The 13,626-nt window shown below is 47.7% G+C and overlaps 1 protein-coding gene and 1 long non-coding RNA gene across 2 annotated transcripts; one reads left to right on the forward strand and one right to left on the reverse strand.

Annotated features, from left to right (window-relative positions):
• Positions 1-2,262: 2,262 nt before the first annotated feature.
• On the reverse strand, positions 2,263-3,077 carry LOC147962232 (uncharacterized). The gene is made up of 2 exons (XR_015612187.1): positions 2,884-3,077; positions 2,263-2,792 (listed from the first exon to the last, which is right to left on the reverse strand). It is a non-coding gene; the product is annotated as an uncharacterized LOC147962232 (long non-coding RNA).
• A 2,338-nt stretch (positions 3,078-5,415) lies between these two features.
• On the forward strand, positions 5,416-7,576 carry LOC125519442 (serine/threonine-protein phosphatase 7 long form homolog). Its single transcript, XM_087536570.1, has 7 exons — positions 5,416-5,720; positions 5,807-6,058; positions 6,138-6,358; positions 6,438-6,753; positions 6,833-6,934; positions 7,010-7,174; positions 7,264-7,576. Exons 1-7 carry the CDS (start codon positions 5,430-5,432, stop codon positions 7,555-7,557), a joined length of 1,641 nt encoding a protein of 546 aa, XP_087392696.1. The 5' UTR covers positions 5,416-5,429; the 3' UTR covers positions 7,558-7,576.
• The last annotated feature ends 6,050 nt before the right edge of the window (positions 7,577-13,626 follow it).

The raw sequence follows: 13,626 nt of genomic DNA on the forward strand, positions 1-13,626 counted from the left end.
GGCGAGTCCGGAGGTGGCCCGCCAACGATGCGGGCGACATGTGTGGCTTATCTCGCACGGCTCTCCTGCTGGATCTCGTATCGGCGCTCCGGCATGCGCATTGTGTAGTAGATGTTCTTCCTCCGGGCAATGGCGGAGCGCCGGAGCATGGGCAGAGCGCCGGGGTGGGAGAGGGAAGAAGGTGAATGGACTCGGACTGGCGGCGCGGAGAGGGGGAGGTGGATGGCTAGGATTGCGGGACACTGGATGGCTTAAATAGCCGGATTTGATCTCGGGCGACGAGCTGGAGCGGCGCCACGCGGCAACGGACACGGCGTCCATCGGACCGCCGGGTTTTGGGGTATTTTCGCGTGGGACTCCGCCGTCAGACCGACGTGGCAGCGCGTGCCCAGGCGCACCATATCCGCTTCATATTTGAATTGAATATGAGGGGTGTCAGTTAGCCCGCGCGTTTGAGACCTATTTAAAGGGACCGTTTGGGTCGAAACATCGTGACTGAGTGAGACGCTCGAACGTTTGAGGCTAGCTTGGGGGCGCCCGGCTGTAGATGGTCTTATCTTTCAATCAGCTCCTGTGCAGTTCTAGTTATACGTACATGGTCGGGCCTTGAGCATTATGTAGACGCCTTGGCCGTGGCCGGAGTATAGAAAATCCGGCCGGCGCGAGACCGAACGATCAATGGTGCCGCGACCACTCATCGAGTGCTGCTAGTACTACTCGAGGGCCGGGCTTGGACGGAAGATGGGAAATGGCTGTCCGGTCGATTTCGCCATTGACCTGTTTCACCTGTGTCTGTTTCTTCCCACGCGCTTTGGCGTAATTTACGCGAAGCTCTCCACACGCAGGCCTGACCCTCGCAGCTTCGGGTCAGGCCAGCGGGATGCAGGATGCGGCCAGGTCTCATGCCATGCCATAGTAGCGATCAGATAGACAGGAGGAGAGCGGGCTGTAGTCCGTAGAGCATATGCATGTACTCTTCCTCCTCCTGCCAACTGTGCAGGAGCTGCTCCGGCAGCTGCATGCACCACTTCTGGCTGGCAGGAGGAGAAAATTAGACTTCTGGCCTTGCCTCGATTTTCTATCTTTCTTTCGGCTGCACTCGATCGTATCTTTGGCTCGGCTGTGGGGGAAGCTACCTACGCAGCGATTTTTGAACAAACAAACAAACATATAAAAGGGCTACGGGTGGGGAGCAGAAAGGCTACTACTCTGGTCATCATACGCAAATTGTACTACCAGTAGACTTTCATTATGATAATGGAACCCGGGGGCTCTGGCCTCCGTGGTGATCTAAATTGGTTATACTAGTAGAGTGTAGACCCCTTGCAAAGGCACTCCTCGGTGACATAGGCTCCGTTTGGTTCGGCTGTGGATTTTTAAAAACAGTTGTGAAAAATCTGCTGTGGAAAAACAGCTGTGGAAAATCTGATGTGAAAAAGATGTAGATCATTTGACAAACCAGCTGATACAGCTTTTTCAGATTTTGGCCCGCGGTGGAATCAGATTTTGGAAAACACGTCCTGGGCTGCTTCCATTTTTGTTTCAGATTTTGACAGCGGATTTCTGGAATTGGATTCTGTTGGGCTCGCTCTTTGGTTCAGATTCTGCTTCGCGGCAGCGGAATCCGTCGATAAAAACTGAACCAAACAGGGCCATAGCACTACCAAATTCACTGACCTCCACGGGGTCCGTATGCAGGTTTGAAATTTCAATCGAAGGAAACACAAAAAACGGGAGCAAATCTGGCGTGTGCTCCGTGCATGCTTTTGTTCAGCCGGCGACGTACGTAACCGCCACGGCACATGGCAAGGGAGGCAGAGGAGGCGTACTAGTGGCGTGTCAGTGAGCAGGACCCGCCGCCGGGTACGCAGGAGGTACACTTTGCCCTCTCTGTAGGTCCACGCCTCCACGGCCACATGCCCAGCTTTTGTCTCCCTCCGATACAAATCCATCCACTTGGTCCTCAACAAAAAGTCGCTCGTTGAAATTTCCTCGGCGAGCGCTGCGAGATCCTTTTGGAAAAAGGCACCACTCGTCGAATGAAAATAGTCTCGGCTGTACAACTCGTTCAAAACAAGACATCTATGACCGGAGTTGCCTAATCGGGACCTTATACATCCACGGACGCTCGCGGACAGTGACCGGTTAATTCTCAAATGATCCATTTGCAACCATGATCCCTACTTCCAAAACATCAATACATGTAAACACATGCACCTCGATCATCGCTGCCAAACAATGCATAGTGCACGCAAATACAAGTTATCCGTACTCACGAATAAATAATCGAGCAATAGTTCAAACATAAAAATTGTTCACAATGCATAATTAAAAATATTAAAAATCAAAGTTTTCTTATTTTCAGAATGAATCCACATATGCTTCAGAAGATCATTGAGAAGTTGCATATGCGCATGTCAATCTCGCAGTTGTCGTTGCATCTCGAAAAATTAGCGATATGCTTTGTCTCTTATTTCAGAAGGCGGACCTAAACACCAGGCTTCTCAAAACCATGCGTGCAGACTGCCCCTTCATAGTATGTTGGGTCCATTGTGAAGTAGTTCGTGTATGCAAGTTGTGCACCGGCAATCCCATCCCAGGCAATAAACTCGCTGTCCCTTTATGGAGCCCTTGAAGTTGAGTACAAGCTACTGTCTTCTTCATCTCCTCTTCGATGCTTATCATCATCATCACCATCGACTGAATCCGACGAGTCAATGAAATCGTTGAATATGAATTCATTGAGGTCGGTGTTTAGATAGCTATCATTCCACGACTAATCCATCAATGACCTAGAAGTAACCAAAAGAATAAAAAAACCGACTCTGACATTTCATCAAACACATAGAGCGTGAGGTGTATATTCGGGGGATTTGAACGTACCGGGCGGCGTCCGATTGCAGCGAGGTGGCAGTGTGGGTTGGGGCCTCCGGTGGCGAAGCTATGGGCTAGGGACGGTGGTGGAGCATCGATAGCATTGGAACTACGGTGACGGTAGTGTGAACGAGGGAGAAATGAGAGCTGGTCGGGCAAGGGGGGAGGGCCTTGCCCGATTAATTTGGCAGTGTCAAGAATTTGTCCCTACTGGCTGACACTTAGGTGCCGAGAGAATATGTGCGTAGGCTATTTAAATCGTGCAGACCGAACAAAAGGGGCGTGGTTAATGGAGGAAGAATGTTTGCCAAATTAATCCTCACACCTTAGGGAGTCCCTTTTTACCTGGCATGCATGCAAGCAAGCAAGCATGAACATACTCCATGGCATTTTACTTTTCACTTTCTGACCTTTCGTCTCGCGGTGGGTATAATTAGATTGTTAATCATGGTGGTCTAGCTAGCCCTTTCCTTTGGATGATGATCGAGTCGAGTCGAGTCGAGTCGAGTCAAGTCGGGTAGTAGTGCACTCTTATGCTGTGGAGTGTCTACATGCCAAAGTGACACAAAGGTAATTTGGAACAGCAAGATAATACGCGTGTGGAGTGGAGTACTCCTAAGTGCAGTGCCTGATTCTCCATCAGCCTTAATTAAACAACAAGTCGTATAGCTCGTCAACTAGATCTCCGGTGGATGCAGACGACAGGAATCCTTCTTGCGCGCGCTGATTGACAATCACAACCGTCCGGCCTCACCATTCAGCTCCTGTACAATTCTAAGTACTGATTAGCAGTTGTGCATGGTCGGGCCTACAGAGTTCAATCTTAATTTTGTTTACGTGGCATGTAATTAATAAAAAATGATAACATAATATGTTACTGTAACATAGCGCTTCTTAAGATAAGATAAGTCTATAAACTAATAAATGAAGTCTTCTACGACACTACTATTATATTACTTTGCACTATGAAAATAATAACTTAGATTAGTGTCATATACATGACACTAGTATAAGTTACTACCCACTATAACCAGCTTGACTAGCCTAAGCATCGATGCGTTGGCAGCAGCCTTAGCAGTTATGCATGGTCGGGCCTACAGAGTTCAATCTTAATAGTATCTTTTTGAACCGAGTTCAATCTTTAATTCACCTGGTCAGAGATCCCCAGTTTGTGTGTGGGAGCGAACGATCAACGGGCGCCGCGCCCACAGCCCACGATAAGACAGGAGGAGAGCAGCCACTAGTCAGCAAATTTGACAATTTTGATCTTGGAACGAAATCAATTCACGGAATGAACTGCCCGTAAAACTATTTCACAGCACTGACCCTTTTGTGTAGCGCCCGCCACGCAGGCGCCACACCATACGGTGCAACGCCCAGCTCTGGGGCGTTGCACGCCTGTCCACCGTGGCAGCCCTTGGGCCCGCACCCAATAGTGCAGCGCCTCCGAGCTAGGCGCCACACATGTAATGTGCAGCGCCCGGCCCGTAGGCGCTGCACTGTGACTTAGATGCCAGCCGCCCCCTCCCCCCCCCCCCCCTCTCCCCACCCCACCCATTCGTTCCAGCAGTTACAGAACAGGCGCGCCGGCGGCTTCCTCCTCTCCCCCTCTCAATCCCCTCTCCCAAATCCTTCAGATCCGACGATTTGGTCCGTGCATTTCTTCACCAATCCATCCTAGAAGGTACTCTCCTCCGATCCCCTTCTTTCTATCCATAGAAAATATGATATTTTGAAGATTTGGGGAATCCTTGTTTGATTAGATTAGATTTGAATCTTGCATGTATTAAAACTTTGCATGTATTACAACCCTTGTTTGTTTGATTTGTGGAACCCTAGTTTAGTTTATGTAAAAGTTATTTGTATGAAGTAGGCATAGTTTATGGAAAAGTTATTTGTATGAAGTAGGCCTAGTTATTTGTGAAATCCTAGTTTATTAGTTTTGTTTGATTTGATATGGTTGGATACATAGATTGGTACGGTTGCATCTAGTAGGCGTACTTTAGTTTATTTGTATTGAAAAGATAATCGTGTTCACAAGAAAGCTTTCTTTCAAAATTGTTAGGATGGTTTGGCTTCTCGATGATCACTGGGACAAACAACACCGGTCGTACGCTATGGCGGTGGAGTAGCGGGTAATAATGAAAGTGGCCTTTTTTATGAATTTCGTATTTATTTCAAACATAAATGCCCCATATGTAATGTTATGAATTGTTTGTTTGTAGGCGCTTGCACCTTTGAAGCTTCGTTCTCACGGGGTCACCCTTGGGTGGATGCGCTATGATGAGCGATACACACCGTATGTAAGGGAGACATGACTTCTCCCTTTCATTCATATGGTCAGACGGTCGACGCCACCCAACAATGCTCCAGCACTCACCGCGCTTATTGACCATTGGCGGCCGGAGACACATAGTTTCCATCTACGGACCGGGGAGATGACAGTGACGCTCTAGGATATTACTATGATCACCAGTCTTCCTATCGATGGGAATCCTCTATGTATGAGCACCGATTCCGATGGGTGGCGCGCGCAGATGCATGCCCTTATCGGTATGGTTCCTCCGGAGCCTCCGGAACCAGCAGCAGAAAACAAGAAGAAGGAAAGAGTCGCAGTCGGTGCTACTTTCACGTGGATTACTGAGCACTTTGGTACTTGCCCACCGGAAGCTGATGAGGACACGGTCAAGACATATGCTCGTGTCTACATGTGGTATGTGATATCCAGGACTATGTTTGCTGATGGCACAGGCAAGAATGCTCCATGGATGTGGCTGAAGGCGTTGACCGTCTTCGATAGCAAATGGAGTTGGGGTTCGGCGACACTGGCTTACTTGTATAGACAGGTATGAAGTCGTTTCTTTTTCACTTCATTGCTACATTATGAATGCGATCTTGCTCTTAATTGAACCATGTTCTCTTTTATGTGCAGTTGGACGAAGCCTGTTGTAGGTCATCTGGAGGTATTGGTGGTTGTTTGCTCGCACTTTCCATATGGAGCTGGGAGCGTTTGCCGGTTGGACGTCCGAAGAAGGTGAAGTACAATGATTGGGACGACAAAGGCGACCTACTACGGCTACCCACTTGGGCTTACAAGTGGGATGTGATAAATGAGACGACAGATGATCCCTCGGTCATGTACAAGTTGTACCAGAGCGAGTTTGACGCGATCACGCCTGAGCAGGTGAATTGACATGGCATAAGTGATTATGATGCTTCTATTGCAAGTCGATATCAATTTTGTATTCTATCCCATTTTGCAGGTGATATGGGAGCCGTATGGAACAGGAGATAGTTTTGGTAACCCTTTAGAGTTCAGGCTGAATCCGATGTGCACTAGGGATAGGGATCTCTGGCGTATGCGGTGCCCACTCATATGCAACTGGACGGTTGAGCTTCACCTCCCACATCGAGTGCGCCGTCAGTTTGGTTTGTTCCAGGCACATCCGCCGGAGTGGGAGGACACGGACAAGTTGCTACACGCGTAAGATATAATTAACCTTGAGTACTTAGCAACTTCTCGGCGGTTTCGATGCTACTAATATTATGTTTCTAACTTGCAGGTTGGATAGGAAAAGGCAGCGGAAGATTAAGGATTGGGCCAAGCATCACAGAAAGTATGTCGTACAGTTTGCGCTTAGTGTGGAGCAAGCTAGGGCTGGAAAAGGAGTCCAGCTTCGTGAGCACTGCCCTGTAGCGTTCAACAACTATCTCACATGGTTTCTTGCAAGTACCCGTGTGGAGGTATGCAAGCCGGCGTATGCTGAGGAAATTTTGGAAGAACCCACTGTTTTTGATGAGGTAGCCCAACACCAGTACAACGCATTAGTCAGGAAAGGCAACTCAGTGATCCCTTCGGCTCCAATGATGAACTTTCAAGTATTTGCCCTCTTTGCTTTTCATTCACACTATTCACATCTTCGCTTGCCTAACACGTTAATACCATTTCTGTTCATAGCGTGCCCAGATCAAGAAAGCAGCTGATGAGACCGAGACTATTCTTGAAACAACCCCGGCTGGCAAAAGCGATGGAGCAGGTGCACTTCGAGCATTCATCAAGGTTCACATCTCCTTCAAACTAGCACTTAACATGTGTTGCTACGTTCGATGTCTCATTCACTTGTACATGTTGCAGCGCCAGGGCCAAAAGTTAAGACGACTATCAAACCTTTTTGGTTGTCGTGACCCCGAGTATGTATCACCAGAACGGTCTAGGTCGGCGACACCATCAGATCCCGCTTCGGGCCAGAGCCATGGTGATCATTTGGAGGATGAGGATGTGGGTGTGGTCACCCAAGAGGTATGGCATGAGCATATATATCCAATTGTTGATGCATTGCTAACTATATCCTCACACACGGTCTTTCCATATCTTTTGTTGATGCATAGGTTGCTGATGATGATATGACCTTGGGGACGTACCAGGTTAGGTCTGCATACATGCTAAAGCCTAGGAAGGGAATCAACAAGTACACACCTGAAGACTTCACCGAAAGAGGCAAAAGGACGGTCGGCACCTCGCGGATGGCGGCTTTGGATGACTATTTGGATGACGATGTCGATGACGTGGAGGAACCGGAGCCGGAGCGGGAGCGTGTTCCTCTTCCTAGGAAGGTGAAGAAGTTAGCCAGCAAGAGGGGGGGGGAGCAGCCAAAAAGCGCTCAAGGAACTAGCTCTTCTTAGGAACCAGCCATAGTCCTTTATTTGTAATGTCGGTGAACTTGGAGTTGTTATGCCGGTGAACTTGGAGTTGTGGTAGCTCTATGTTGAACTTGATCCTCTTTGTATGTCTTAGTTATGTTGAACTTGGAGTTGACGTCTTAGCAATGTTGAACTTGATCCTCTATGTTGCACTTGTTGTCTTAATAATGTTCAAACTGTGACTATTCTTGTTGTCTTAGCAAAGTTTCTGACTGCTTATTCTAGGAAATGTTGCAATGTACCTGATAATGACCAAGTTTACAAGCTACAGCCGCTGCAGCGCCTAGCACCGAGGCGTCACACTGTACAGTGCAACGCCTAGCTACTGGGCGTTGCACTGTACACTGTGGCGCCTCGGTGCTAGGCGCTGCAGCGACTGTAGCTTGCAAACAGAATGTTTGCTCTCTGTTTGCTCTCTTCGTTGTCACATAATATAGCTTCTTCTGAGTCCGCCTTTCGTGATTGAAATTCTAACCATTCATCAACCTTGGGTGGGAACTTGTACTTGTACTTGCGCGGGTTCTCACCCGCTATCTGTGCATCAGTTTCCATTGAGTACTTTAGAAAGTACGCATTCATCTTGTCAAATGTGTATTGAACTATTGCCGTCATGGGTAATCCACGTGCACCTTTGAGCACCCTATTGAAGCATTCGGCCATATTGCTTGTCATTTGACCGTATCTTTGGCCATCTTCATCAAAAGCACGTGCCCACTTGTTCCGGTGTTGAATGTGCCTATTCATAAAGTCTTGACCCCCGTGATCAAGTTTTTTGTGTGCGAGCAATTTGTTCAACAAAGTGGCGAACCGCTTCTCGGAGAAAGCAAGACAACAATCTTGAAGATCATCGGCCAACTCCTTAAGGCCACATGCCCTATAGAAGTTCGAACAAAAGTGCCTCATGCACCATCGATGGTGCAACAAAGCATGCCCGGGAATGTCAATCTCCACCGCGTTAAGAATTCCTGCATGCCGATCCGATATGACACAAATTTCCCTTTGAGCAGGTAACACCTTCGTCCTCAAAAGACGCATAAACCACTCCCAGTTGTCATTGTTCTCCGCCTCAACCAAAGCAAATGCCAATGGCAACACCCGGTTATTGGTATCACTTGCTATCGCAACCAACAAGGTGCCCTTGTATTGTCCGGTCAAGACCGCGCCATCAATGGCGATGACCGGCCTACAGTGTTCGAAAGCCCTCACGCATTGCTCGAACGCCTAAAATGCACGGCCAAATACTCGGACTTTCTTTCCTTCATAAACCGTTGTTTGGTGCCCATGAGGCTCGACAACATGAACCATGCCCGGGTTTGTGGCGGCCATGGCTAACAACAACCTAGGGATTCGGTTGTATGCTTCCTCCCAAGTACCATACAACATCTTAAATGCGGCTTGCTTCGCCTTCCATGCCTTGCCGTACTTCACCTTGTAATGAAAGATGACTTTCACAAGGTCAATGACATGTTGGACACTCATTGTTGGAAGTGTGGATATTGAGTTCGAGAGCCTGTAAGCGATGAACTCGGACATGAGTTGTCTGTGGTCTTGGGACACAATCTTGCCATCCACCCTTTTGCCTCGGCACATGTGAGTTGGCACACAACTCACTACGTGCCAAGCGGGCCCTCCTTTCCATGGTCTTGCACGCACAATCCATGGACATATTTCATCTTCACATGCACATGCAACCGTGTAGCGCACATTGACGTCCGAATGCACCGCCTTGTGTGGACGATAATGCGTAACCGAGTAGTTGTCGAGCCACATCTTCAATTCCAAGAAGGTTTCGAATTTACACCCTTTAGCAATCCGGTTCTTGTCGTCTCCCAAATCACGGTGAGAGCTTGGCCTAACCCCAAGAGATATAGATTTGCCACCATCCACAACAGCTTCATCCGCGAGACTAACATCCTTGAACAATGGTGTCTTGTGATCCCGACCGAATACCTTCTCTAAAGATTCGGCCTCCTTCACCGTGAACCCCTCCTCATCAACTTGTTCATCGGGACCTTCGTCATCCGAATCCGATGCATATGCACGAGAAAAAGGGATGGAATGGTCCATTGTCTCTTGCAAATGATATTTGTCAAGATCACCCATATTGTTGTCATGGAGATCAACTTCATTGTCATCGTCCGCATACTCATCATTGTCCTCTTGCAAAGCTTCATCTTGGTTGTTTGTAAACGGGCTCAATGTTGGCCTCACTTCTTGGGTCAAAAGAGGTTCAACAATTTCATCTCGCTTCAAGGGTGGGGGGCTACTAGCAACCAAAGGGGAGGGTTTCCGGTTCAAGTCCAAATGCAAATTTGAATCAACCTTCTTCGTTGCAAATAACTCAAGAGCCTTGTCAAGTGAATCGGCCACCGTTTCCTTGTATGCAACCCAACGTTGCTCCGAGTTGATACGCATTGTCTTCCAATGGATGTGCATTCCAAAAACTACATTATGCCTTCCCTCCAACTCAACAATATCACTAGGGTCCATCCAATTCAAATCTTTCCTCACTTGTTGCAAGAGCTCCGCATAGCTAGGACTACTATCAAACACCATATCAAGCTCATCCGGATCCGGTTCAATATTGCCTTTCAAGAAGGCGTCTTTGTCCCCATGATGAACAAACACACATGTTCTTCCCATCCCTATAAGCATTCAAACAACACAACGTAACATTGCTTCCATGAGTACTAATTTAAGGATTAACACGGAATACAAACCCTTATATATATATATATATATATATATATATATATATATATATATATATATATATATATCAAACAACAACCCTAACCATAACCCTAACAATAACCCTAACCCTAACCATAACCCTAGCACCAACATAAGAACACCCATAAGAATAACCCTAACATACTAACAAAGCCTAATCATAGGAAATTGGCAAACAAAGATCTCACATCTCCATGCAAATCTCTAGATCCAAACAAAACTAGGGTTTCCCCAAACTAGCATTACTTGGATCAAAACAAGGGGATCGGAGAAGATTACCTTGAGGGAGGGTATGACTTCGAAATCCACGGACAAATTCTTCAAATTTGCAAGTTTTGGGAGAGGATTTGAGAGGGGGAGAGAGTGGGAGAGGGGGCAAAGCTCGGGTTGGGGTGTGTGGGGTGGGGGGAGTGGGGGAGAGGGGCCAAGCCGCTGGATAAGTCACAGTGCAGCGCCTACGGGCCAGGCGCTGCACATTACATGTGTGGCGCCTAGCCCGGAGGCGCTGCACTACTGGGTGCGGGCCCAAGGGCTGCCACGGTGGACAGGCGTGCAACGCCCCAGAGCTGGGCGTTGCACCATAGGGTGTGGCGCCCGCCACGCACAAAAGGGTCAGTGCTGTGAAATAGTTTTGCGGGCAGTTCATTCCGTGAATTGATTTCGTCCTAAGGTTAAAATTGTTAAATTTGCCCCACTAGTCCGTAGAGCACATGCATGTGGAGTACTACTACTCCTACGAACTGTGCATGCTACGGCAGCTGCATGCTGGCTGCAGCTCAGGCAGGACCGCAGGAGCAGCGACGAGCAGCGGCAGCGGGCGCACGAGGGAAAAAGAAGACTTTTGGCCTCGCCTTCCCTTTCTGGCTTTCTCTATTTCTTTACTACAGTATTACTATAGGCTGCACCGCAGTCCAGTCGATCATATCTTTGGCTGTGGAGGAAGCTACCTATCCAGCCATATTTTTAAGGTTTAATTAAATAAATGTCACTTCAATTATGGCGATCCATAAAAATGCCATTGCAATTTTTAAATTTAAAAAATGCCATTGCAGTTTTTGCAAACTTTGAAAAGCGTCACTGCAGACTTTGAAAAATGCCGCTGGAAATGACATTAAATGGCACTTTTCAAAATTTGAAAATTGCAGTGGCATTTCTCGAAATCGCTAAATTTGGAGTGACATTTATCAAATTAATCCTTTTTTAAAACAAACAAAGAAACAGACGGCTACGGTGGGGAGCAGAAAGGCTACCACTACCCAGATGACCATACGCAACTAATTTGCTCCAAAAGCCACGGTAGTACGAAATCCACGCAAATTCGGACGAACTCGCTGCTCGATCCGAGCGGGTTGTATGCAGGTTTGAAATTTGAATAGCTCAATTCGACATGGCATGAAACACAAAAACAGGCAAATCTCGCGTCTGCCGCTCCATGCTTCACCTGGCTGGATGCAGGCCTCGAATGGACGTAAGGGCAACTCCAACGCACGACCACAAACAGACGTCTGTTTTGTCCGGATTTCGTCTGTTTAAGGGTGACAATAAGGCCATGTCCGCCTGGATTTGTGGATGTGCCGGGCGTGCGTCCAACGCGCGGTCGCATTTTAGCCGCATCTCGTTTGCCGAAGGCAATTTGTACTAAAATCAAGCATAGCAAATAATTCAAATCAAACACAACAAATAGTTCCATGTCCGAAATGGTCTTACAACCCAATCAAAACAAAAACAATATCAAATAGCCTTTACAACTCAATCGAAATTTGTTTACATGAAAAGAGATTAAACCGATAGATCTAATGGTTGTCAGTGTATATCCACATGTACTCAACCAAGTCATCGTGAAGCCGCACATGAGTCTGCCAATCACGCAATTCACGATGAAATTGGAAAAAACTGCTGAAAGGTTGCAGGAGGTGGGTGCTCGGGCTCAACATTTTTTCACCCTGAAAATCAAACCCTTGGTCGTAGAAGCTATCATCACGCTCATCATCCACGATCATGTTGTGCGTGATCACACGGGCATCATCACCTCCCAAAGATTCTGAGTGCCTCATGTCAATGCAGGGTTTCGAACAATACCCCATCGAGATTGAAGCACACCAAAAGCATGCTCCACAACATTCTTATCACTCTCCTACATTTGGGCGAATCTCCGTCTCTTCTCTCCTTACAAATTGGTATAGTCTTCACAAGAGTGGACCACTGTGGATATATACCATCAGCAAGGTAATATCCCTTGTAGTACTGATGGCCATTGACCTCGAAGTTGACCTCCGGGTAGTGGCCTTCTGCAAGCCATGCAAACACTGGAGAACGCTGAAGAACACTGATATCATTGTAAGAATCAGCCATGCCGAAAAAGAATGCCATAACCATAGATCTTGTGAAGCCACCGCTTCAAGTATGACAGTAGCACATTTCACATTCCCCTTGTACTGCCCCTGCCAAACAAATGGACAGTTCTTCCATTTCCAATGCATATAATCAATACTAACAAGCATGCCCGGAAAGTCCCTCTCGGCATTGATCGCCAACAACCTCTCTGTATCAGCGGTAGTTGGCTCTCTGAGGTACTCAGGGCCGAACACTGCTACCACGACCTTGCAGAAACTATACATTCATATATGACATGTGGACTCACTCATACGAACATACTCATCCACAAGATCATCAGGAATTCCATATGCTAGTATGTGGATAGCGGCAGTGCATTTCTGGTAAGAAGAGAAGCCAAGCTTGTCAAGGGCATCCTCTTTGCACTCAAATTATGGGTCATATGCTACACTCCCTCCCGAATATGATTGAACACATGTCTCGCCATACGGAAGCGGCGGCGAAATTCGTGTGGTTTGAAGAGCGCGCTATTCTAAAAGTAATCGGCATAGAGAAGGGTGTGGCCTCTCTCCTATTGCGGTTCAAGGCAGGAACATTGCCAGGGATTGATCCACTGGACCGAGGCCACATCCTACTAATGTGGTCGTGGACAACCAATGCAGCCACCACAAGCTCTTCATCATCTGAAGACGAATCATCCGATGAACAAATGAAGTTGTGGAAGAAAAACTCGTCCCTACTATTGATGATACCTTGTGAGCAACGCGTCGAACACCTTGCGGTCGTGGTGGAGACGCGGTCGTCCATGAAGCAAGGTTGGTGTTGGTGGGGTGGGCACCCTATGGCAATGCTGCGCCCGGGGAAGTTGTTGGGGTCGACGGTCGGCGCTAGCGGTCGTAGCTTCTCTCCCACTAGCAAAAAGCTCTACAGAAACACGGGCATGGGGTGGCTATGACATGGCGTGGTTGTGGGGCGGATGGCCTT

Source organism: Triticum urartu, chromosome 7A (assembly GCF_056163025.1).
Source record: "Triticum urartu cultivar PI428250 chromosome 7A, HENAU_Tu73, whole genome shotgun sequence".
In the NCBI taxonomy this organism is placed as follows: Eukaryota; Viridiplantae; Streptophyta; class Magnoliopsida; order Poales; family Poaceae; genus Triticum; species Triticum urartu.